We start from the raw sequence: 27,794 nt of genomic DNA on the forward strand, positions 1-27,794 counted from the left end.
AGATGTATTGGGTTATTATTGTTTTTCTTCCTAAAAGTTTGCTAATGGACCAAAGGCTGTCTCTTGAATACTGATATAAAAAATTTTCTAATGGACATTAAAATCTTAACTATTCTCTCTCTCTCTCTCTCAATACAATGGAAACCCTACATAGCTTTGGTTCTGAATATCCATGACCTCCTATCATAGTATAATGAAGATATGTTATGATTTTAGGAAGCTGGGATACTTTAGAAGTCCGCCCAAAAGCAAGAGGGCTAGATACTAGATGTGAGCTTATTAAATTCTATGAAGCGAACTATTCTGCCAACCTTATGCAGCTGGTTGTATATGGGAAAGGTCAGTCGTTATTTCTTTATGTCCAGGTGGTTTGACAAAACTAGTGATGTAGTGAACATAGTACCTACTAATTCTTCTTCACTATGGAAAATTCCAGAGAGCCTTGATAAAATTCAAAGTTTGGTGGAAAGCAAGTTTCAGGAAATTCAAAATAGAAACCGAAGCTGTTTCAGTTTTCCTGGGCAGCCTTGCACACCTGAACATCTTCAGGTATTCATAGATTACAAAGAAACATGCTTAATTATAGACAAGTTTATCACTTTATTTATTGGTATCCATTAATCTGTTCGGGTATTATTACCCATGGAAATACTAGTTCAATATTTTAACCTGTCTATTTCAATCCTGATTGTATTTCATTTTATGGCATTCAGGTTCTTGTCAAAGCTGTCCCAATAAAGCAAGGTCACAAGCTGAGAATTATATGGCCTATAACTCCAAGTATTCATTATTATAAAGAAGGGCCATGTAGGTATCTTGGCCACCTTATTGGACATGAAGGAGAGGGATCTCTATTTTTCATCTTGAAAAAATTGGGTGAGTTGTATATATGTATTTCAATAGTCCTCTCGTTTCATATTTTAAACCATTGATTCTCTTAGTTTACATTTTCTTATATGTATGGAGTTTCCTCTGTTAGAAATTTGATGTTTGAAATTTATATCGTAAATGTTTGGTAATATTGTTAGCTGAATCTTGATCTGATGTTATATTTTAGAACTTGGGTTAGTTATATGTTACATCTAATTAAAAGCTGGGGATATGGTCATGTTGCATCCTTTTTCATCATCCATGATACCCAGGTATAGATATTGGTATGGACACGGATATTGGAAATGGGGATATGACTTTCCATTTCCTAAAATCTGGAACACAAATATGGGTATGATTGCCCCATGAAATATGCTTGTTTGATGTTTCTATATCAAGATTTTGGAGCTACATATCTTGCCAAATTTAATTTGGTTTCTAACATAAAGATTTTTATAAAATTTAATTTCATTTGTAACATACAAAGATATTTTTATAGTATTGATTTATTAAAACATAACATTTTACATATTAGAAATGTAATGCTAGAGTATATGTAGAAGTGTCCATGCAGTATTAAATGTTGTATCAAGTACAAATTGTGTTTGACACTGGTGTGCTAGGCATGCACAGTTATTTGGTTATCATAGGTTATCATTCATGTATTCGATAAACAACTTTTGATACATTGGTGAGCTAGTTAATTTATGGAGCATAGGCTGATGCTTCTTCCATCATTTTTTCTGCAACAGTAAGTTCTCTGCCCTCTGTGTTTACTTCACATAATCTGGGTTAGCTAGCTATTGTTTGTTTACTTCACATAATCATCATTTGTTTACTTCACATAATCTGGATTAGCTAGCTATTGTTTGTTCAAAAACAAACCTATCTCTAATTTCCTTTCCTCTTCTAGGTTCTATTGGAACCTTAGTTTTAGAAGAGGTCTTAGGGATCATGGAATACTCACTGTTTCGGATCTAATTATTTCTCTGCCCTCTGTGTCCATTGATTTTTCCAAGCTTGATTATAGGATCCTGAAAGTGAGTTGCCTTCTATTCTGCCTCTTTATTCAAGGTCCTCCTCCCCCCTCCTTCCTCTCAGAGATTCAGACTTTCTCAGTGATGGAAATTTGGAGCATCTTGTTACCAGCCATGATTAACTCTTTCTACTAGGAGTTTTTTTTTTTTTTTTTGAAAAGGTAAGGTAAGGTTTTATTTCAAAGAAACAACAAAGTACAACAGATTCCTGGCAGAAGAAGCGCAGAAACAAGTATAATTACAGACTCCAAATGGACTGAGAGCTAAACTGCTCAGCTACATTCAAGTGCTTAAAATCAGCAGTAACCAACACCCAGGAGATCATCTTGCTGACTGACTGCTGAACTAGCTCATCTGGGCTTTTTGACTTGTTAGAGAAAACTCAATTGTTTCTTTCCGACCACAAAATCCACAGTATTGCTGCAGGAATTGTTTTCCAGACTAGTCTTCCTTTTTTCCTTAACCCTGCCAGATTCCAGCTACATAGGAGGTCTTTGACTGATCTCGCCATGACCCAACAAACTCCAGCAGACTTTTAAAAAATGCTCCCACACTCTAGAAGAAATTGAACAGTGTATGCTTAGATGATCTGTACTTTCAGGCATCAGTCCCCACAGCCCACAAGCAAGGTTTGAGAGATGCAGACCCCTCCTTTCCAGGCTGATTTTTGATAGGCACTTATTAAGCACCATAGTCCACACCAGAAAATTCGACTTAGAGGGAGAAACTGCATTCCAGATTTGTTTACAGGGAAAGATAACAGGCCCAGAACTGCCAAGTTTAGATGATTAGGACTTTGACTGAAAAATTACCATCCGTACTCCATTTCCATACCCACTTGTCTTCACTAAGCATGCCAGTATTTCTGCTAGGAGGTTTATCACCTTGATCAGGACTTGTGAGATCCTGAAAAAGGCCATTTTAATGTTTGTTCCCTCATGTGTGCTTGTTGTGTTAGTGTTTGTCCCCTCAGTATTGTACTTGTGGTTGCATCTTTGTTTTCAAAGAAGGTGTTGTGATCTGGATACTTCTGAAATTTTGCAGGATGGGCTACAGATTTGTCAGCAGGTGAAGGGGATTGGACTTGCGGATTTTCTTTCTTTAAAGTTGTTATTGATCTTACTGATGCTGGTCATGGTTAGTTCCTTGTCTTGATGCATCAACTATTTTGTTTCATGTGTCGTAAGTAGTTCTCTTGATATCTTTTTTCCTGCCTAGTAAATCTTTTATCTATCTATACTATATTAACTTTGAATTGTACCATGTTAGATTTCATTTTTTTCCCATGAGCTTCCATTTGTAAACTATAATGACAAAATATAGTGAAGAAGGGACCTGACATGCCTGCAGACTCCACAAGCTGTAGTCATGTATCATTATGTTGAGATAGGTCAACTTAATCCTAGTAGACTATGTTTTTACCCCTGTTTTCTAATCAATATGTAAAACTCTGTTTTTTCTTTTTCTTGAAGAAATTTTAGGAATACGATAAACATTTTGTGAATGATATTGACTTTATAAACTTAATTACAGAGCACATGGAAGAAATTGTAGGATTATTGTTCAAATACATTCTGCTCTTACAACAATCTGGTGTTAAGAAATGGATATTTGATGAGGTATGTGAATTTTGAATTTTTAGACATGCATGGTTTTATGGGCATATTATTTTGTATTTTAAGGTGCCCCCCTCCACCTGGAGTAAATTTTGGGGTTCAAAAAAAGGGCAATTACCAAATTTGTTAATATATATATATATATATATATATATATATATATTTATAAACATTAATAAGATTCAGTTGAGAATTTTTTTGATCAATAATTCAGTGAGGATTCTCTTCTATAATTTAATTACATTCACATAATTTCGAAAGTTTTTTTTTTTTTTTTTTTTTGTGTGTGGGTGTATAACATAAATAGAACAATTGTCATGATATATAATATTGAATTCTGGACTGACTTGTGGTGGGGAGACAACACATTAGCCAACTCCTTTCCTCTTATTTTTAATCTTTCCGAAGCCCAAAATGCCACCGCTGCAACCTGTATCCAAGTATCCCCAATTACTCCTTGTTGGAACCTAAGTCTTAGAAGGCCTTTAAGGGATGTAGAAATATCTGAATTGGCAGATCTGCTACATTCCTTGAGGGAAGTCTACCTGTTCCCCTCAAATTCAGACCAAAGAATCTAGAAATCTCATTCAGCTGGGAAGTTCTCAACCAAATCTTTTTTCAGGACCCTAACTTCAGAAGTCAGCACCTCTAAATTTCCTGCCAAACGAATTTGGATCTCCCATATTCCTTCTAGAGTTTCCTTCTTGGTATGGGAGGCTTGTTTGAAAAAAATAAACACTTGTGACTTGTTACAGTGGAAAAACAAAGGCAGATGGTATATCTCCCCCATAATTGTATAATGTGCCTAAAGAATGGTGAGACGGCTGAACACCTTTTACATTGCTCAGAAACAAGGAAAATTTGGTGCTTCTTCCTAAACCTAGTAGGATACGGCTGCAGCTGGGTCTTTTCTGAACATATTCAAGACCTCCTTGGCAATGACAAGGAAGAGGCCTTGGAAAAAGGGGAATAGTGTATTGGCGCATTGTGGTTCAGGCAGTTTTTTTTTGGGGGGGGGTATGGGAGGAAAGAAATAACTGAATCTTCAACAATAAAGCCAAAACTATGGGTGAACTGTTATGTCACATCTTTTACTTTGTGCAACATTTGGGTGCTGAACTCAGAGGAGTTCAAAGGTGTTTCCTTGAGTGTCCTTCAGAGAAGCACAGTGGAGATCTTGCTTTCTTCTCCAGCTTCTCTAAAAGCAACAAGCTGCCTCAAGTCAAGTGTAGAAGAGGAGGTGATTCTGAACTTTGATGGAAGTGCCCTTGGGAGCCCTGGTTTAGCTGGAATGGGAATGTGTTTAAGGGAAGGAAGGGATGGGAATTTACTATGGGCTTATAGTGGTCCAATCGTGATGGAAGACTCTACAAAAGCTGAAGTGTTAGCAGTGCTAACTGGACTCCGGATTGCAAGAGACTTTGGATTGTCTTCCCTTGTCATCAAAGGAGAAATATCTTTTTTCCCCTCTTTCCAACCCTTCCACAAAAATTCTCTCATTTTCTTTTCAATGTTAGCTGCTACTCCTGCTGGAGTAGGTTATAGTGATAGCAAATACATGAGCACATGTCTCTATAAATAGCTTCTGCACGTGACTTTGCCACCATGGTTTATTTCTTGCTCTTCGAAGTGACCAAATTGCCCCCTACAAAGGTACAACAATCAATGGTGGACCTCCTATTATCAATAGAACTTGCCCAATTAGCATTAGTATAACCCTTTACCTAATATGGCCTTATTTAGTTTAGAGAAGCCCCTACCACAATGTCTCTTGATGTAAGAAAGAATTCTCTTTAAAGCCTTGAAATGAGATGATTTTAGTGAATGCATACCATATACTGGCTTAAGACACTCACTATAAACGCTATAACGCTATATCTGGCCAGGTCATAGAGAGGTATAGGGGCCTCCCAATGAGTCTTTGATACTACTGAACATTTGAAAGTGTCTCCCCCTCAGTTTTCAAAATTATGGTTTAGATCCATATGGGTATCTACTGTTTTACATCCCAGTTTTCTAGTATCGTTCAGTAAGTCAAGGATGTACTTTTGAGAGATAAAGATCCCCTTATTGGACCATGCAATGTCAATACCATGGAAGTACCTCAGAGGTTCAAGATCTTTAACCTCAGATTGCAAGGTAATAAATTTTTTTAACTTTTTAATTTTTTTTCTTCTTAGTTTCTTGCAATCACAATATCATCCACATACACGATCAAAATGGCAACAAAGTTACCCTTTCTTTTTACAAATAGTTTGTGATCAGCCTGGCATTGCACAAATCCAACTTGTTGGACTACCTTGTTTAACCTCTCAAACCATGCCTCGGGGGATTGTTTTAGGCCATAGAAGGGTTTCTTCAAACAACAAACTTTCCCTTTATTTCCTTGTAGCTGCAAACCACGACAAGATTTATCCATGGATTTTGTCCTTGGATTGCCTAAGATTGCTAGGGGTCATGATACAATCTATGTCGTGGTGGACCGGTTCTCCAAGATGGCTCATTTCTTACCTTGCAACAGAACACACAATGCTTCACATATTGCTACTATATTTTTCAAAGAAATGGTTTGGCTTCATGGAGTGCCTTCTACTATTGTATCAGATCGGGACACCAAGTTTATGAGTTACTTTTGGAAGACACTTTGGAAACTACTCAATACTGAGTTGGAATTCTCTACATTGTTTCACCCCCTAGCAGATGGTTAGACCGAGGTAGTAAATAGAAGCTTGGGAGATCTTTTATGGTGTCTAGTTGGTGATCATACTTCTAGATTGGATCTAGTGCTTCCAATAGCTGAATTTGCTTATAATAGCTCAAGAAATAGATCCATAGGAAGAAGTCCATTTTAAGTGGTGACTGGTATTCAGCCTAAGCGACCAATTGACTTAGTTACCTTATCACCAGATATACTAGCATTGAAGCATAAGATTTTTCTAGGCACATAAGAGAGATACATCATGATGTCATCCACAGTTGCTGGATGACATGGGAATTAGTCCTATATTCAACGTTGAGGACTTAACTCATTATCATGGACATGTGGATTCTTTTAAGAGTCCTGTACCTAAGTTGCCGACTATTGCAGCTCCAAATGAAATTCCAAAGGATGTTTTAGGTTAGGAAATAATATCTACTACCATGGGAGGGTATCAGAAATTCCTTGTCAAGTAGAAAGGCAAGCCTATGTCTGAGAGTTCTTGGATCACTGCAGAAGACTTTCATCGTCTCAATCTAGATCTTTACGAAAGGTACCATGCTCTTAACTTGCTGGGGAGAGATGATAGGAACCGATCAGCACCCTTAAAGACTTATTCTAGAAAGAAGGCCTTACAACAGGTCTTGATATGCTATAGTAATGGGAGATCGACTTCCATCAGGGCAAGCCTGTGCCCACACCCTTCTAACACCCTTTTGCAACCTTGCATTGAGATTGAGAATATCTCCCCATGGAATAAAGCACACAAGTGGGGAGATATTCTCAATGCAAGGCAGTAAAGGCTGCTCGAATGGGCTTTGCCCTGACTGAAGCTGAACTCTAGTAATGGTACTTGGGATTTGGACTGAATTGAACACCCAAGGGTATTTTTACCATTTTACAATTTTTCTGTAGGGTCCAATAATAGGGTTTGATTGTCTATTTATAGTTTGTTTATGTTTAAAATATCAGAGTCATTGCATTAGTAGGATTATTGAGCATAGTTTTCAAGGCGCCAAGGTGAGGCTAGGCGACAAGGGGGTGCCTTGTTGCCTAGTTGCCTGGGCGATTGGTTTTTTTCAAGTAAAAATATGTATCCTAGGGTAGTTCCCTAGGTTCCATAATCATATTTCTTTAATAATTATCCATAATTTTCATGAGAAAAGTATAAATTTCATGTTAAAGTATAGAAAATCAACGTATTCATGAGAAAAAAAGAAGAAAGAAAAGAAATTTCAAAAAATTAAGTGTTGAACCCTTATTTCTGTTATAGGAAAAGAAGAAAAGAAAAGGTGGAATAAGAAAATTGTTAAGTTCTTCCTTATTGGTTCAGGTTTTGAAGTCTTTCAGGGTTCAATACAGCATTTAGCAATATTTGTATTGATTAAACCCTAACAAATAAGAAAATAATAAAAAGAAATTAGTATATAAACACACAAAATGAATATTTTAGTTTAAAAATGTCTTTTAAAATTATAACCTCAAGAAATTAAGAATATAAAAGTTTTGTCTAACACATTATAGAAAACTGCTTAGCAATTAGGCGAGGCGAGCCTCCAAGGGCGCCGTCGCCTAGGCGTCGCCTTGACAACTATGTTATTGAGTCTAATAGTTTGACTCCTAAGACTATTATGAGTCTAACAGTTGTACTCCTAGGATTATTATGAGTTAGAGTCTATAAATATGTATGGACGTTTTACACAAAAGGCAATGAAGTTTATTGAGTTTTATTCAGCTTATGCTAGCTATGGTGAGTGATTTCCATGCTCATGAGTGATTCTAGCCTTCTAGGCACCCTGTGAGTGATTCCAGGTATTTTCTCTCTTCTCTCTCCCTATTTTCTTTCTTATTCCTTCAAGAAGCTATTACAGCCACCAGCAGCCATAAAAATCTGATAAAAAATACCATTCAACATTCTCTAAGGGCTAGAACTAAGCTGGTTATACATCAGAACCCCTTGGCTACCAACCTCACTTTATACCTTTCTATAGAGTCATCTGCCTGATGCTTTACAATGAACATCAATTTATGACCCATCAACTTCTTTCCCTTTGGAAGGTTGACAAAATCCCATATGTGATTCTTATGGAAGGCATAAATCTCCTCACACATAGCATTCTTCCATTCAGGTAATTCCAAAGCCTTTGCAACACTTTTAGGGATAAACACATTACTAATAGTATATATAAAAGCACGGTAATGGGGAGATAAAGAAGCAGTGGAAGTAAAGTGGGCAATAAACCTTACACCCTTACAAAGAGAAATGAGAAGGTCAATGTCACTAGGAATGGGTTTAGAAGTACTTGAAGGATGATTAAGGTGAGGATATGCTTCGTGAGAGTTTGATGGCATTGGAAGCACTTCGTACAGTTCCACACCTATACCTAGTGGCTGATCTGACAACTGGCCTTTGTGATGCCAAGTATGACAAGAGTAGAACCAAGGAGGTCATTGAGGCAGATACTGCCATTGCTGCTAAGAAGGCTGAGTAGAAATAGGAAAAGAAAGAACATATTTCATCTCACCACTACTCTCCCATTAAGGTGATGTAGGGAAGAAAGGACAATATTCAAAAAACAAGACACCCATGGAGATATAGACTTTCTTGGACACAAGATCATAACATTTGTACCCTTTGTTAGAGGTAGAATAACCAAGGAAAACACATGGAATGGCACGAAGGTCAAACTTATCAAAAGTGGGAGACAGGTTTTACACAACATTGACACCCAAACACACAAGTAGGAATGGAGGACAAAGGAGATGAAGGAAAGAGCAACTGATGTGGGCCTTAAATTAAATTGCAATGTCTAAATGGTATGTGGTTTATAAGGAAAGCCACGGTGAGAACATCTGCCCAAAAGCGCTTTCGAACATCTATCTGCAGAAGTAAGCTATCTCCAAGTGTTTGTTCTTTTTCTCTTCCACACCATTTTGTTGTGGTATGTGAGGACAGGAACTTTGATGTAACATACCATTATGTTGGAGGTATGCATTTACATCATTAGTGAAATATACTTTTGCATTTGTGATTTAAGTATCAATGTGAAACTGTGTAAAAACTATAAGATCAATGTTCTTCACAACCTTTTGAACTTCATCTCTAGACCATAGCAAAACTATCCATGTGTAATGTAAATAAATCATCAATAAAATTGAAAAAATGTCTATACTGCTTTTTGCCTTAATTGAACAAGGGCCCCAAACATCAAAATGCATAATATGAAAAGGAAAATAAACTCTTTTATTAATAAGAGGATATGAATTTCCATAATATTTACTCAATTGATAAGTAGGCCACTCCAATGAGGAAGTAAAAGATAAACGACTTAAATCACAATGCCAGAGATAAATCTGGTCTTTATTACAATGACCCTTTGGTTAATTGATAAGTAGGACATTCCAATGAGGACAAAGATATTGGCTTTTAACATATCCGAAAATAAGATCTTCAAGAAGGTAAAAGATAAATGACCTAGACGACAATGCTAGAGATAAATCTAGTCTTTATTACAATGACCCTTGTGCTGACTCGATTTACTCAATAAACTTGTGCCTTTGGAAGTATTAGAAGCCACTAAGTTCAAAATGTAGAGGCCATTTGTCATGAGCACTCTATTAATCATTTCTCCAAGTCAAATCCTGAAACACAATAGAATTAGGGGAAAATGTTAATACAACTGTTAGTGTCGACTAAATAAGGGTAGAATAGTCATTTGAGTTTTATTAACATTGTGGTGTGTCTTTTAGTTAGTGCCATGTGTCCCAACTTAAATAGGGGCATAAAAGTCATTTGCTATTTATTTTAGTAAACTATATATCCTGGCCGATCTAAGAGAGAATTAGATGTATTCTCTTCTCTTGAGTTTGAACAGGTTTTCTCTTCTTCTATTTCTCCTTCTCTTCTTCTCTTTTACATCAAGTTCAGATCTGCAACTGACGAATATAAATCATCACATGGTATCAGAGCCAGGTTAAGTCAGTCCAGATCTGTTCGACTTTCAGTGCACCCCAGCTTGCAATCTCTCAGTTTTCTTCCTTTTTTTTTTGGGAGTTTCGTAAAAGGGCTGAAAAGGAGTTGTCGTATCTTCATTCTGGAGTTTTTAATATATTCGGTTGGGTGTGAAGTTGTGGTTTCAGGTGATTGGTAGAGAACCCTCTAATTGATGGAACGAAGAGGGCTGCAACAGTAGGTTTCGTGGTAGGTTCAGATGTGTGGTTCAGATCAGTGGGTCGATGACTTAGTATCAGTCGTATGGTGGTAGGTTCAGATTGTGGTACTCTTGTGTGTGATGTGTTTGTGAGGTGCCGAAAGTGACAATAGTGGGGCTTAACATTGCTGAAACCTATGACAGTGTATGTTTCAGCAATTGTCAGTTGTTCGGTGGTGAGTGATTAACTTGAGGAGTGAAGTACAGTGTAGTGATTACTGGGTAAGGCAGGTTGAAACAGAAGAAAAAAAATTTTTTTTTTTTGATAGTGGGGCTTAACATTGCTGAAACCTATGACAGTGTATGTTTCAGCAATGGTCAGTTGTATGGTGGTGAGTGATTAACTTGAGGAGTGAAGTACAGTGTTGTTGGAGTGCAGTGTAGTGATTACTGGGTAAGGCAGGTTGAAACAGAAGAAAAAAAAAGTTTTTTTTTTTTTTTTTTACAGCCATGGGAGATAATGAACGTAAGCCGGTTATGATCCCTCAAGACTACTTGAATGTACAGATGACCTCAATTAAATTGAATGGAGAAAATTATGTACCGTGGGCCAAATCTGTTGAGGTGTTTCTTAGAGCCAAGAAGAAAGTAAAGCATATAAGAGAAGAAAAACCCCATTTGATTCCTAGGAGTATGGTGATTGGGAGCAAGAAGATGCACAGATTATGACTTGGCTGTGGAACAGTATGGAACCTAAGATTAGTGTAAACTTCTTGTTCTTAGACAGCCAAGGAAATTTGGGATCATGCAAGAAAGCTTTATTCATGACAGGCTAACACCACCAGAGTATATTAGCTCTATCAAGAGTATTTTAGTCTGCAACAGGGTAACCAGAGTTTTGAAGAGTATTATGCTAGTCTGAGAAATTTGAGGAATGAGTTGAGTGTGTATCACCCCCTTACATCTGATGTTAAAATTCAACAACAACAGAGAGAGCAGCTTGATGTAACCAGATTTTTGGTGGGATTGAAGCCTAAATATGAACCGGTGAGGGCTCAGATACTAGGTGGGTCTGCCCTCCCCTGTCTCGAGGAGGTGTTTGCCTGTCTCCAGAGGATTTCTGTTGGCCCTCTAGAGAACCCCACCATATCCTGGGCAAAAATTCAGCAACAACTTGGCTACTGTTGTCTCTCTTGGTTGGTCATGGAGGAAGCAACAATAGTTGCATTAGGCTTTCTATTCTGCTTCCCCTGAAACTTCTTAGGCTTGCTAATCAAATCTTAGCAAAATTCTTCACCAAATCTTGTCCTTGTCATATTCACCTTTTCTTTGTACCTTAGCCTTCTTGCTTTCACCTTTAGACATAAAGCAACCTTCTCTTCAGTTGAATTCATAGAAGCCCTCCTAGTTTTCTTGGAATGAACCACGATAAACGCTTTTTTTAAGAGCTGAAAGCCCCTTACCACCTAAAATTTGAACCCAGATGGGTTCATAAACATAATTCAGACCTGCCACGAATGCGAACACCCTTTCTTGAGAGATCAGCTTTCTATAGACTGAAGCATCCTCTTCACTTTTCTAATCAAGTCTTCTAATGGTCTAACACCTTCCACATGGAGGTAAGAGACAAATAGTAGGCTGCTAGAGATTTGTTGCCTTATTTGCAAGCTGATGACTCAACTTGGAGTTGGTAGATCCAAGCAAAATGCCTTTGCTCTCAGTTTGTTGACTTTATTTGGTCCCATATCTCCTTGCCCATTTCAGCCTGTGTGAAGTGTTTTCTAAGAGCATGATGAATTAAGTATGTAAGCCAAGACATTATCATATAATTCTCTTATTCTCACTTCTCATAATCAACCCCTTCAGTAGTAGGCTTCTTAGACCTCCCAGTGAGATACCCCAGCTTTCCCTTGGATCCAACAATCGTCTTCACACCTTTGGATCACTCCAAGTATTTCAGTCCATCAAGGAGAACAATGGACATAGGAAAACCTATGCTGTTCATTCCACTACCAGAACCAACATGTCCCCCAGAAGAGTTTGAAGTGACAGAACTCTGAAGACATTGCTGAAACACTACTATTAGATGAGTAACACCACCAAATAACCTAAAAGGCAAAAACAACCCTTTTTCAGGTCACACGTAGTGACATGACTGTAACAGTCCAAGAAAACAGCACACCAACTGTACTAGGAGGAACAAAGCTGAATTATAAAATCTTGCTTGAGAGCTGCAACCACTTGCACCATGCACACACTATCACTGTAAACCATTATTGCACGCACAGTCTGGCCAACCTTGCTAAATCCCTTCGATTTTCACTTGGCAAATAGAAAACATAACTAGATTACTTGGAAAACCTTCCTTGCAACGGAAAATAAAGCCTGGTCACATTCTAGTACCTTCTCTAACTATAACAACCCTCCTTAAGGCTCTCAAAACTGTCCAGATCGAACACAGCAGAAACTTTCCTTATATGGTAACCAGATCCTCCTACATGCTTTGATCTCTTAAGCAATCCAGAAAAAATAAAAATTGGACTTACAAATGAAGAAAATATTAGAGGAGAAAGGCAGAGGCAATCAGATCAGATATCTTTTTGTCTCTACCTCTTCACGTTGTCAAAATGGTCAGTCAAGGAGAAAATAAAGAAGAATAAGAGAAAACAGATTTTTCTATGACAGATTATGCTCTGATACCATGTGATCTGTCAAAAAAATCTAGGAAGAGAAAAGTAGAGAAGAGAAGAGAGAGAAGAAAAGAGAACATAAATATGCCTTGGGTAAGTGGAGGTGCCCACTTTACCCTATTGATTAAATCATAAAAGTAAAGTGTGAGGACAAAAATACCCTTGCACTACAAAATACAAAATAAAGCACATCTCATGACAGTTCACTTGAGAAAAAAAATGCTTAGTAGGACAATAAAAAAAGGAAGGAAATTTGAGTAAGGTGGAGAAGCAATCATGAAAATCATAAACTGGAATATTAGAGGACTATGAGTTCAAGAGATAAACAGTCAAGTTTTCGCTTGGACAAGAGATGCCTGACATTGTAATGATCCAGTAATCTAAATTGGCAGAGATTGATTTTCGATTGTCCAAAGTGTATGGGCATGTGGGAACATCAATTGGTCCATGGTGCCATCTTTGGGGGCATTAGGGGACATAATTCTTTTGTGGAATGGAAACTCTATGAATGTATGAAGGAGTTCATGGGAGATACACATGGTCAATAAAACTTAAAAATGTGGAAGATGGGTATTGACAATCATTTATGGACCCAACTTGTATAGGGAAATAAGGTGTTAGAATGTTAGAGTGATGTTCGGCTGATAAGAGTTCTTATTAGCCCATTCTTATGTTTAACTTATCTTGTAACTGGGCTTGTGTTAATGGGCCTGGGCCTAATCCTGTTTAATGATTTAAGTCATCTGGGTGTCCCATCACTAATCAGGGGCATCCCAGTAATTTCTTGTACCTTGTACCATATTCATCAATAAATAAAGGACTGGTCGACTGGATAGAACAGTTCGACATTCTCTTCAGTTCTGTGGTTCTCTTCTCCTCCTTGCTACTTCGAGTATAGCTTTTCAGATTACATGGTATCAGAGCATTAGCTCCTTCCTGGTTTCAGCAGGCGCACTCTTTTCCTCTTGCTGTCCTTTCATCTTCTCTCTTCCTTTTCTGGGTTACTGCAGTGAAGACCTAGGAGTGTAAGAGAGTAAAGCAAGTTCGAACCTAGGGTTTCTCTTGGTTGTAGGACTCAAGGGAAGTAAGACCCAGAAGTAGATGTCCTACTAGATTACACCAGCAAGTAGTAGCTATTGGGCTACTAAGAGAGGTCTGTATAGGACAGACCTGGTTGAGGGCTGATTCAGCAGTCCTAGCACTAGCCGAGAGGGGGAGAACTTCCTCTACAGTTGCAGCTTTGTGCTCCAGCAAGACTTGTGCAGAACAAGTGGTAAAGACTTAGCTCCTTCAACTTCAGTTGCAGTCTATTTGGACATGGCAAAATGCCTAATGAAACAGAAGCTTAAAAAGCATGATTTCAGTATCCTAAAAAATAGCATTTATCCACATAAGATTATTTGCATAAATAAAAAAATAAAAAGAGTAAATAGCATTGACCTCTTATCTTAATGTGATGATTTTATACTTTGTTATAAGAAATTAGTACCTTTGAGATTTTTTTTTTGTTGCAATGACAATATTAGGATTATGTTTGTTGAGTTCTTTTGGCATTGGCTTCTTTTATTTAACTTTCATGCAATAGTGTTGCCTTTCTTGTGATATGGGATACTCGACATTGTATTTCATATTTATGGCTTCTGAGACAATTTATTTTGTTCACAAGATTTCAGCCATTTGTGAGACAGTGTTCCATTATCAGGACAAAATCCCTCCTATTGATTATGTGGTCAATGTTGCTTCAAACATGAAGGTCAGTGAACTACAACATTCAAGGATAGTTTTCTTAACACTTAATGTTGCAATTTATTCAATCATTTGTGCTTAATTTTCTCCTCCATTTGAGCAAAATGTATTTTAATGTAATACGAACAGTGGTTCACCTCTTTATGGTTCAGTTGCAGTTGCTATATATATTGTTGAATTAATTGATTTTATTTTGTTAGGGTCTGTTTGTATGATTAAATCTTTTTTGTTTTAATCTGTTATTGCAACTTTACTTAGTAGGGGCATAAGGGTGATTTCCCTTATTTTTTTTTCACCTTCTATGTTGTAATGAAGCTGGCGCCGCCAACACTGTTTCATTGCTTCTGAACCTTCTTCTCCTTTCTTCCTTCTTCTCTTCTCTTCTCTTCTCTTCTCTCCTCTTCTGTTGTAATCTTCAATTTGATTTACTGTCAAGATGGTATCAGAGTGTGGCCATTGAATTTGGGCGATCAAGTGTCTTCTCCAAGCTGCTGAATCCGGGCGGAACAGAGGAGTAGATCTAGGCTGATCGAATCAGATCTGCAACTAGTACCACCCCTTTTTTCCTGTGTTTCTTCCCTTGGTCGTGTATTAAGAGGAAGAAACTGAAGTGTGTGTGGAGCCTTTTGTTCTAATATAAGGAGGGATCCTAAGCTGTGGTTTTAGATAAAAAAAATTCTGTGTTGACCATGTCGTCTGAGAACTCTGCTACTTCAGGGATTTCTGGAAGTCAAAATGGAGTGTGTGGGGGAATGGATATGAGTTTCCCCATGGCTGTTATTCCCTTTGATGGTCTGAATTACCTTGAATGGTCTAGGGGAATAAAACTCTACATCACTGCTAGGGAAAAAATAGGATACATAAATGGGAAAGTGAAGGAACCGAAGAGCGGAAGTGCTGAGTATGATAGATGGAACCAAGAAAATAGTATGGTGATGTCATGGCTCTTGGTTTCAATGCTGCCACAGGTGAGAAAAACTTTTATGTGGGATGAAACTGCTTGTGAAATAGGGGAACAAGCAAAGTCCACCTATTCAGAGCAGAGACACTATGCCAAGATATACCAACTACAAGCTGAATCGTCCACTTGCAAGAAGAGGGAATGGAGTCTCTCGGTGTACTATTCAGATCTGACATCGATATGGAAAGAACTTGATCACTATCAAAATGTTAACTGGAAGTGTGATGAAGATGCAGAGGCATACAAATCTTTTGTATCTCAGCAATGGGTATTTGCCTTCCTCTTGGGGTTGAATCCTTCATATGAGTCCATCAGGGTGTAGATCTTGGGAAGTAAAGGCTTGCCATCAGTTTAGGAGGTTTATGCCTTGGTTCAGTCATAAGAGAGTAGAAGAAATGTGATGAATTGTACATAGGGGGAGCCAGTTGCCCTATCTGTCTGGGGAAGTTCAGATACTAATGTTGGACGTGGTTTTAAGAAGGGTGACTCTCAGAAGAGAACAAATGATAAGAGTAAGCTTTGGTGCACTCACTGCCAAAAGACAAGACATACTAGAGATACATGTTGGGATCTCCATGGAAAACCTAAATGGGCACAGGATTTGGGTAAGAAGTCAACAATTGATCAGGGCAAGAAACCAAGTCAGCAGAATCAAAAAAAGTATAACCCAGCTAATATGCCATCTCAAGAGATTGGTCCCATGGTAACTCAGGAAAGGCATCCCAGTTTTGACCCTAAGGAAGAGATCATCAACTCCTTCTGTGACCATTTGGAGTTATATGGTAGGACTCTTCGCCAGATGGATTGTGGTCCTACTCTTCTTTTTCGTCTGCATCAGGTAACACTGCCATTTCCTTCCATGTGCCATCTCATACCTCTAATTCCTCTTGGGTAATTGACTCCGGAGCCTCAAACCACATGACTAGTAAGTCAAATTTATTTCAGGCATACAATCTTTTCTCTGGGAGAGAGAAGGTGAGACTAGTTGAGGGTTCTTTCTCCACTATAGCCGGCCAAGGAACAATATCTTTCCCACTCAGCCTTTACCCTTTCTAATGTACTACATGTTCCTAAATTACCTATATTTTTGCTTTCCATTAGTAGTATTACTCACTCCTTGAATTGTTCAGTTACTTTTTATTTGTCTTCATGTGTGTTTCAGGATTTGGCCTCGAGGAAGACGATTGGTAGAGGAAGCATGGTGGATGGTCTCTATGTGTTGGAGAATAAAGTTAGTCTTGTGGCTACAGAGTCCGTGAGTTCGTCCAGTGAGAGTCAAGCCTATTTATGGCACAGTCGTCTTGGTCATCTTTCTTTTGAGTCATTAAAAGTTATATTTCCAAAGTTGTTTGAGTTTTTGTTTGTGAGTCAGTTGTAGTGTCAGACATGTCAATTGCGTAACATTGTAGAAGCTCTTTTCCTTTGAGAAATAAAAGATGTGAATTTCCATTTCATATTGTTTATTCTGATGTTTGTAGCCCTGTTACTCTACCTACTAAGGCTGGATATAAGTACTTCATTACCTTGATCGATGATTACTCTAGATACACCTGGGTTTACCCTATGCGATCTAGAGATGAAGTGCCTAACATTGTGAAAGACTTTCAACGCATGGCGTTCACTCAGTTTCAAACTAAAATCCATATTTTCCAGTTGGACAATGCAAAGGAATACTTCCATAGTGATCTCACGGAATTCTTTGCTTCGAGTGGATCACTTCAACGAAGCTCTTGTGCTAGGACACCCCAACAAAACGGTGTTGCTGAAAGAGAAAACCGTCATCCTCTTAAAGTGGCTCGTGGCTTGTTAATCCATATGAATGTTCCGAAACGCTTTTGGGTGGATGTTGTTTTTTGTGCTACGTACATCATCAACCATATGCCATCTCGGTTACTAGAGTATAAGGCCCCACATCAACTTTTGTTTCCTACAACTCTATTGTTCCCCATTCCAATGTGTGTTTTTGGGTGTTGTTTCTTTGTCCATAACTTGTCACCTACTCGTGGTAAACTTGATCCTCGTGCTATTCCTTGTGTCTACCTTGGTTACCCTCTATCTCAAAAGGGGTATCATTGCTATGATCCTGCCTCTCATAAGTACTATGTCTCAATCGACGTGTCCTTTGAGAATCAACCTTTCTTCTTGGTTTCTCCTCAGGGGGAGAGTAGGTTTGAGGAGAAACAGGGTCAAACTCAACTACCTCCTCTACCTAATCCTCCTTTCTGTGTCTTTCTTCGCCGCCACAAAAGCCAGCAAAGTTTAAGAGCTGTGGGACCTGACACATTGCAACCAACATCATTGGATTCTCCAGAGGTTGATCCTTCTCTTCAGCCAGGTACACTTGCTCCTATTGATATGCCTGCTCCTCTTAATGTTGATTCCCCTGTCATTCATGATCTTGATGTTCCTATTGCTAAGAGAAAGTGTGTTAGATCTTGTACAACTAATCATCCTATCTCTTGCTTTGTGTCCTATGATCATATTTCATCTTCGTATCGTGCATTCCTCTCCTTTGTTGACAGTATCCCCATTCCTAAGAATGTGGCAGAAGTTTTATCCAACCTGAATGGACAGATGCAATGAAGGAAGAGATTGATGCATTACACAAAAATGACACTTGGGAGTTGGTGGATCTTCCTGAAGGGAAGGAACTAGTAGGGTGGAAGTGGGTGTTCACAGTGAAACACAAGGCTGATGGATCTGTTGAAAGGTACAAGGCCAGATTGGCGGCAAAAGGTTTTACACAAGTATATGGAGTGGGCTATGCAGAGACTTTTGCCCCAGTCAGAATTCTTCTTTCACTGGAGACAAATCTTGACTAGGAACTTCTCCAATTGGACATCAAAAATGCTTTCTTGAATGGTGACTTAGAAGAGGAAGTGTACATGACTCAACCTCCAGGTTTCTGTGCCAAAGGCAGTGAACAGAAAGTCTGCAAGTTAAAAAAATCTTTATATGGGCTGAAGCAATCTCCTCGGGCCTGGTTTGGTAAGTTCCACTTAGCAGTTCAACAGATGGGGTTCAAACGATGCCAGTCATATCACACATTATTTGTAAAGAAAGATGAAGGGAAAATTGCAGCTCTAATTGTGTATGTGGATGACATAGTGATCATAGGAGATTGGGAGGCTGAAATACAAAGACTAAAAAAGTTCTTAGCCACTCAATTTGAGGTGAAAGATCTAGGCCCCTTACGTTATTTCCTTGAAATTGAAGTTGCTCGCTATCACAAGGGCATCTTTATTTCCCAACGGAAATATGTACTAGATCTACGAGAAGATACTGGCAAACTAGGGGCGAGAGCAATTGGCTCACCAATTGAACCTAACCATCAACTGGGAGATAGCCAGGGAGAGTTCTTGAAAGATGTGAAGAAGTTTCAGAGACTTGTAGGGAGACTCTTGTATTTGTCTAGGGCCAGACCTGATATTGCTTATGCAATGGGTGCCCTTAGTCCGTTCATACACAATCTTAGGACAACTCACCTTGAAGCTGCAAAGAGGATCCTCAAATATCTCAAGAAGTTTCCTGGAGCTGGTTTGTTGTTCCAAAAACATGGGCATTTAAAGGTTGAAGCATATACTGATGCTGATTGGGCAGGGGCAGTTGATGACCGAAAGTCTACTAGTGGATATTGTGCCTTTGTAGGGGGAAACCTAGTCACATGGAGAAGTAAGAATCAAAGTGTGGTGGCTAGATCTAGTGCTGAAGCAGAATACAGAGCTGTCTCGTGTTGTTGCTGAAATCATGTGGGTAAGAAATCTGTTAGGAGAACTGGGTTTTACCGTTAGCAACCCCGTGTCACTCTATTGCGACAATAAGGCTGCTATCAACATTGCAGCTAATCCAGTCCTCCATGATAGGACGAAACACATTGAAGTGGACAAGCATTTTATTAGAGAGAAACTTGTAAATGGAGAAGTGTGCACCCCATATGTTAGTTTTGAAGAACAACTTGCAGATATCTTCACCAAAGGTCTTCATCATGTGCAGCATAATGAGTTGTGTGACAAGTTGGGCATGATTGACATCTATGCTCCAACTTGAGGGGGAGTATTGAAATATTTGATTTTATTTTGTTAGGGTCTGTTTGGCTGATTTAAGCCTTTTATTTTAATCTGTTATTGTAACTTTACTTTGTAGGGGCACAAGGGTAATTTCCCTTATTTTTTTTTGCCTTATATATTATGATGAAGCTGGTGCCGCTAGCAATGTTCCATTGCCTCCAAACCTTCTTCTCCTTTCTTCCTTCTTCTCTTCTTTTCTCTTCTCTCCTCTTCTGCTGTAATCTTCAATCGAATTTACTGTCAAGATATATTTTACAAGGGAACTGGTGTTTGGAATTGCCTTATTTACATACATCATTTCTTGAGAAATAGGATCATGATGATTTATAGGATTGAAGTCATGCTATTTTGTACAAGGATGCAACTTGTTATGGTCACATCCAACAAAATGTTCAACCCCACCCAAGAAAAAGGCATTTCCCTGATTGTATTTATATAAGTTAACCAGTATGTTAGAGTCTGTAGAAGCATGAAAGAATGGAGGGAACTTACCTCTCTAATCTCCAGACAAAAGGATTGCTAATCTGCTACTTTTTACTTTGTCTATTCTTCTCATGAAAAATGCAATTTTGGACTTCTTTAACGTCCAATAAATTTCTCCTGCTCCTTTTCTTTCTTTTTTTTTTTTTTAATCTGTACATAATGCTCCTCTTCCTGCTCTTCTTTAGGTCCATAGACATTTGGAAGTGACTACTCAAACATATCCCCTTCACTCTTCAAGAGAATTGGGATATATTGTCACCATACAACTACCCCCTTTTATGACAGATTTTAACATTTCTGAGCCAAATCCTCTTTAACATGCTCCATCCACATTTCATTGCACAGCCCCATTATCTTTTTTTATTGGTAACAGTGGAAACTTTTTGATTGTCAGAAATGAATAATATTTAAAATAGTTAAAGAACTGACTTGTTACCACCCATTATCAGTTGTTAACATTTGAAATCTAGGAAATAATCACCCAATGCAACTTTTTTCCCTAATGTTGTTGCCATATTCCTTCAGTTTCATTTTTAGCCATCCACCATTTTTCTGGAATTGCCTTGTACCACTATCTTTTGCAGGTTTAATCTTTTGTATATCTATAGTCCTTGGAGGACAGCATGCAGTTGAACCCTTGTACAGTCTCTCTTTGTTAAGACTGTTGGAACAGAGCAACAGAAGGCAGTTAGTTAGTTTTACAAGAGGAGGCCACATCAGCTCAACTAACCAGCCACTTGTAATAACCGCCATCCACTTGTAACAACTGCCACCCAATTGGACTGTCAAGACTGTTGGAACAGACCAACAGAAGGCAGTTAGTCAGTTACAAGAAGAGGCCACATCAGCAGCCACTTGCCACAACTGCTATCCACTTGTAACAGCTGTAACAGTCAAGATTGTAACACTATAAGTACTAGAGCCAAAAAGGAATAAAGGAGGACTATTTCAGAATTGAACACTCTTTCAGCAATAAACTCTCTCTCTCTCTCTCTCCCTCTCTCTCCCCCTCTTTTTTTTTTTTTTGATCAATAACACTTTCATTAGTTCATCAGTAGAAAATTTACAAATGGAAGACAAACACGCTTATCTTCCAAGAGTCACAAAGAGCTTTAAGAAAGGAAAAAAGAAAATACATGGACACTAACGTTACAGCTTAGCCCAAAACAATGAGTCTCTTTCTGCCCCTTGTTTAGCTAAACCGTCAGTTACGGAATTAACAGATCTTTTAATCCAACATGTCTTAACTTCCATCTCCCGCACTAGCCACTTGAAATTCCTCTTCTCATTATTATACTTCCATAAATCATTTTTATCTTTAGTCAGCCACCCTATCACCACCTCTGAATCCCCTTCAATTTATAAGTTTCTTGATGTTCAATTCCTTAGCTTTCCGGACTCCTTCCATAGCTGCACAGATCTCAGCTCTAAGGGAGTCACCCACTCCAATTGGGCCTGAGAACATAGCAGAGATGACCCCATTTTCATCCCTAAAAACACCCCCGATCCTCGATTGTCCTGGGTTCCCCTACTACATCCATCAAAGTTTAATTTCAAGAATCCACTAGGTGGGGGGGGGGGTCCAAGCCACACTCATTACTAACTTGGTCTGCGTGCAATTTGCAATTTCACCCCACTTCCTCAACATGTCATCCACTGTGTAATCTGTGAATATTTCCAAAGATTTCAGCCACTGTACGCCCTAAAATGTATGATAGCCCTTAGATCTTCTGCTCCTCTCCGAGTTTTTGAGAATATCCTGGAGTTTCTTTCTTCCCACAGTGTCCAACAAACTGTAGCCCTTAGTCCTCTCCACATTGTCCTTCCTCTTTTCAACCGCCACCTTAAAAAGGAAGGGAAGAAAAGGCCTTGCATGTCTGATGGGGGATTCTAGCTGCATCCAAATAAGGAGAAAGCCCAATCCCACAATGACCTCGCGAAGTGGCAAGACACCATTAGGTGAAAACCAGTCTCCCCATATGCTTTACATAGAACACACCACTGAGGTGACAAGCAAGTATTGGGTCTCTTCTTTTGGAGTAGATCACCAGTGTTGATTCTTTCCAGATAGGCTTCCCAACAAAAACTACCAACCCTAGGAGGTATAGCTCTACATCAAACCTCACCAACATGGAAAGGGGACAAGGTAGGATTGGTGGACTGACTTAAGACTTTGAAGAACGAAGCACGAGAAAATGTCTTTGGGGGTAGGTGTCCAAATTCCAGAATCCGCCCTAGTGGGGTCTAAGACAACGTTATCAAGAAGTGCAAAAAGGCTCGAAATACAGTCGAAGTTTGAGTCCCTCAAATCCCTTCTTAGACCCAAGTTCCACCCAATGCCATAAGCGGAAGAGGACGGGGTGGTGAAAGACGAGATCAGCTCATTTTTCAAATCAGAAAGAGCATACAAAGACGGAAACTGATTCTTTAGAGGGGCACTCCCCACCCAGGTTTGTTCTCAAAATTTTATGGAGTTATCGGAATTCAAGTCATACCTGATATTAGGGAAGAAGACTGGTAGTAGGTTATGAATGGCTTTCGAAGGAGAATTGCTTGTGATCCTAGCTCTGATTCCAGCGTCCCATCCATTGTGCTCCAGCCCATGTATACTTGCCACTATTCTAGCCCATAGCTTCTCCTTCTCCATAGGAAACCTCCACAACCACTTCCCCAACAGAGTCATATTCCTTCTCCTAATACTCCCAAGCCCCAAACCACCACACAACTTACTCCTACACACTATTTCCCAGCTAATTCTATGACCCCTCTTCTCCTCTCCCAGCTCCCACAGGAAATCTCTCATTATCTTCTTAATCTATTAGCAATCTTCACTGGGATTTTAAACACCGACATGAAAAAGATGGGTAAGTTAGCAAGCGTGGCCTTAATTAGTGTAATTCTCCCACCAAGAGAGATATAGTTCTTTTTCCAGGATACCAATCTTTTTTCAAACCTTTCCATCACCGGGTTCTAGAAACTCTCTCTCTTGGGATTATCACCTAATGGTAATCCTAAGTAGTTCAAAGGCCACCCCAAAACTTCACATCCCAGCCCTTCAACACTCTCCCTGATCTCTCCCTCCTCCAAATTCACCCCCCCTACATAGCTTTTCCCAAGGTTAACCTTCAAATTGGACATTTGCTCAAATAGTAGTATCACCGACTTTAAGTTCCTAATAAACCTCACATCACCGCCTTCACAAAACATAATCGTGTCATCAGCAAACTGTAAGTGAGTGAGGGGGGTTTCCACCCTCCCAACCCTCCAGCCTCTAATGAGCCCCCTAGAATCTGCTCTGTGAATCAGTTTCCCCAAAACCTCCGCAATTAAAATGAACAAGAAAGGAGAATGGGGGTCTCCTTGTCTTATACCCCTACTGGCTGGAAAGAAATCTACCACTGTCCCATTCACTAGCACTGAATAATGACAATTCCGGACACAACCCATGATCCACTTACACCATCTAGCCCCAAACCCGAATTTAGTTAAGACTTTCCTCAAGAACTCCTAGTCCACCAAGTCATAAGCCTTTTCCAAGTCCAGTTTACAGACCACTCCCTTTTTCTTATCCCTCTTAAAGTTCTCCACACTCTCATTAGCAATTAAAATCTAATATGTAATTTGTCTTCCACTCACAAAAGCTCCTTGATAGTGTGCAATGATATCTGGCAGTACCTTCTTTAGCCTCAAAGACAACACTTTTGCAACGATCTTATACAAGCTATTAACCAAGCTTATTGGCCTAAAATCTTTTGGGTGGGATGCATCTTTCTTTTTTGGAATTAAGGCTATAAATGTAGAGTTCACACCCGGATTGACAATTCCTCTCCTGAAAAACTCCTCAAACACCCGCAAGAGATCATCTTTCAAGATATCCCAACAATCCTGATAAAAAGTCATTGTAAACCCATCCAGCCCTAGAGCTTTTGTTCTATCCATAGAAAACACAACCTCCTTGATCTCTTCTAGATTAAAGCTTCTTTCCATCATTCTCCTGTTCTCCACCCCTACATCTGGCCAATCCAAACCTTCTACCCACACCCTTCTACTCACAGGCCTTCTTAGAATAGATTTGAAGTGCTCCACACAGGCCTTGGCAATCTCCTCTTGTTGTACTAACTCAATTCCATCTACTTCCAATTTGGAGATAAAGTTCTTCCTTCTCCTGCCATCTGCTAGAGAGTGGAAATACCTAGTGTTTCTATCTCCCTCTTGCAACCATTTACACTGAGATTTTTGCCTCCAGCTAATTTCCTCCTTGTGCAGGCAGTCCTCTAACTGTCTTCTCAATTTTCTCCTGAGGTCATTGTATTCCTCTCCAAATTCTCCCCTTTCTTCTTTAAAGTCAAGGCTTTCAATCTTCTTCATCAAGTCTCCCTTTCTTTCTTCTATCCTCCCGAACTCCATTAAATTCCACTCCTTGATTCTTGCTTTCAAGAATTGTAGTTTCTTATGGAATCTCATCCCCTCCCACTTCACCAGCGGGTTGCACTCATGCCACCACTCCCTCACTTTGTTAGGAAACCCTGAATGAAGTAACCACATATTTTCAAATCTAAAGGGGACAGGACCTTCACACCTTCTTTCCTCCTTAGATAACACTATGGGCTAGTGATTCGAGGTAACCCTTGGGAGAACTCTAGAAGCCAAGGTTCCCCAATGTTCTTCCCAATCCAAAGAGAACAGAATCTATCCAGCTTAGAGCAAATGGGTCTAGATTGGAGATTTGTCCATGTAAATGCCTTATGTGCTTGGGGAATCTCTTTGAGCTCAAAGGTATCCACAAAACTGTTAAACTTCCTCATGCTTTTTGTCACCCTCTTGTTAACCTTATTGGACTCTCTGAGAATCTAATCACATTGAAATCCCCACCCATGAACCAAGGACCATCCCACAACCCTCTAACATCAGCCAGTTCCTCCCACAGCTCCTTTCTCTCTCTGTAGTCATTCGGTTCGTAAACATTTGTGAGCACCCACATATAATCATCCTCGTGCTGCTTAAACTTCATGGAAACCGAGTACTTTCCGATCAACTCCTCCAGACCTTCAACCACATCCCTCTTCCACATTGTTACAATCCCCCCGGAAGCACCCCACGATGGAGCCGCCACCCAGCTAATCCCCTTGGCTTTCCATACACTCCTTGCCCACTTGTCATTAAACTCCACTCTCTTAGAATCTTGCAACAACACAATGTCTGGGTCATACAGTCTTATTACCTCTTTTATTGTTGCTCTCTTCTTCGCTCTCCCAATTCCCCTCACATTCCAACTAAGAATCTTCATTCCGCTTCTTTTTTAAAAACCCCTTGCCACCTACCCACTACTTTCCCCCTTTCCTTCATTCTCCTTTTACCTCGATGTTTTTGTCTCCTCCTCACCAATTCCACCACCCATACCCTTCCTACAGAATCCCCTTCATCTCTGTCCACCTGCCATTCCTTCCTCTCTAGTCCCACCTCAGTTCTTTCCTCTCCAACCTTCCTCCCTTTAAAGTTACTTCCCACCTTCCTTGCTTTCTCCCTGTAATCCTCTCCATCTCTACCCTCATTCCTTTCCCTCCTCTCCACTAACCCCTCTCTTCCTTCCTCCCCTTCCCTCTTCCAGATCAACTTCCTTCTGTTAGAATGCTCGAGTCAGGGGTATTTTGGTCATTCTGGATTATTTGCTTGAGAGTGAAAGGTCTATTGTATCTGAGTTTAAGTTATATGTCCCATCTTCTATGAGGGACAAAATGGTCTTTCCTGTAACTCTATGTTTTTGAATAAATACAAGTGGGTCAGCTAGGGGAGGTATTTTTGACTCTCTTCTAGTCTGGCCGAACCTTTCTTTCTTCTTCTTCTTCTTCTTCTTTCTCTTTTCTTTCTTCTTCTCTACTTCAACCTAGAAAATGCTAGGGTTTACTAACATGGTATCAGAGTTGTAAGGTCGTATCCTCATTTCTTTTTTGCCGCTGTTCTCTTTCTGGGTTCGCCGCCAACTTTCACAGTCATCTTCTTCCTTTTCGACTGACCTGAGTGGAGGTTCAATAAAGGGCTGAAAAGGAGCTGTCGTTTTGTGGACCTGGAGGTGAGGAAGCCTCCGGTCGTTGCTGTGGTGGTCGTTGGAGGGGTATACTAAACCCTCTATTCAGTATCGAAGAGGGCTGAATGTGGACAGGTATGAACACTACTGTTGTTTGTCCAAGTAAGGGACTATGAATGTTTTTTTTTTTGTTTCAAAAGTTGGTTGTGGTGGTGCTCAGTGTGACTGATATGCATCTCAGTCGTGTTCCTCTGCATTTCTCTTCGTCTGTATGTTGGAAGAAGAGTTGTCGACTACTGAAGTTCACAACAACAGTAGATTGGTGGTGGTTGTGTTGTGATGATTGGTGTATCTATGTTTCATAATATTTAAAAGTGATCTCCTATACCTTGTGTGTAATCAGTTCTGCAGTGTGCAGCCCAAGTGTTTGATGTGAGGACTGAGTGATTTCAGTCTTAGTGTGTTGATGGTGAATGGTTCTACAGTGTGCAGCCTAGGTGTTTGATGTGAAGACTGAGTGATTTCAGCCTTAGCGTGTGGTGTGTAATGTGTATTTAAAGAAGCTGGAATTGGTGGTGTTATAAGTGAGATAAGTCTTGTGAAAGAGTGTGAGGTTGTGTTGTATATTTGAAGGTGAAATAATTAAGATGGCTTCATTTGAAAATGGGAATGATAACAAAACAAGTGTCATGCTTTCTCCAGACTATCTAAGTGTTCAAATGACATCCCTCAAGTTGAATGGTGAGAATTATGTACCATGGGAAAAATCTGTGGAGGTGTTTTGAAGGCCAAGAGGAAGGTAAAACATGTAAGAGAGGAGAAACCTCCCTCTGATTCCCCTAGTTTTAGTGACTGGGAACAAGTAGATGCACAGATAATGACATGGCTCTGGAACAACATGGAACCAAAGATTAGTGTGAACTTCATGTTCCTAGATACAGTTAAGGAAATCTGGGATCATGCTAAGAAGTACTCTGGACAAGACAATACAATTAGGGTGTATCAGTTGTACCAAGAGTATTTCAAATTGAAGCAAGGGAGTCAAAGCTTAGAAGAGTGCTATGCAAGTTTGAGGAACATTCGTAATGAGCTCAATGTGTATCATCCTTTAACATCAGATGTTCAGATCCAACAACAGCAACGTGAGCAGCTTGATGTGACAAGGTTTCTTGTGGGGTTGAAGGCTGAGTATGAGCCTGTCAGAGCACAAATATTGGGAGGATCTGCTCTTCCCTCCCTTGAAGAAGTTTTTGCTCGTCTTAAGAGGACATCCATTGAGTCAGTAGAACATTCTTCTCTCTCTGTCAAATCTGGTTTGGTAGTGACTATAGGGGGGGGGGGTCGTGGAAATAGAAGTGGTGGTGTCAGGAGTGGACTCCCAAGCAACCGTGGTGGTCACATGTTTAGTAGGGCTAGTGGTCGGACTGGAGGTCGAGACTCAGGGGGAGGT

General features: G+C 39.5%; 1 protein-coding gene across 1 annotated transcript in view; it reads left to right on the forward strand.

Annotated features, from left to right (window-relative positions):
• LOC148844873 (insulin-degrading enzyme-like 1, peroxisomal) overlaps nucleotides 1–27,794 on the forward strand; it is a 121,827-nt gene that overhangs the window by 41,069 nt on the left and 52,964 nt on the right. Inside the window, exons 9-14 of the mRNA XM_088954776.1 lie at nucleotides 217–339; nucleotides 437–549; nucleotides 714–876; nucleotides 2,952–3,044; nucleotides 3,441–3,526; nucleotides 14,729–14,815. Of these exons, the coding sequence (XP_088810902.1) occupies nucleotides 217–339; nucleotides 437–549; nucleotides 714–876; nucleotides 2,952–3,044; nucleotides 3,441–3,526; nucleotides 14,729–14,815 (665 nt within the window). The remainder of the gene's footprint in view (nucleotides 1–216; nucleotides 340–436; nucleotides 550–713; nucleotides 877–2,951; nucleotides 3,045–3,440; nucleotides 3,527–14,728; nucleotides 14,816–27,794) is intronic.

The sequence above is a fragment of the Nelumbo lutea genome, chromosome 7, assembly GCF_056320005.1.
Source record: "Nelumbo lutea isolate HS-2025 chromosome 7, American lotus-T2T, whole genome shotgun sequence".
NCBI classification, from domain to species: domain Eukaryota; kingdom Viridiplantae; phylum Streptophyta; class Magnoliopsida; order Proteales; family Nelumbonaceae; genus Nelumbo; species Nelumbo lutea.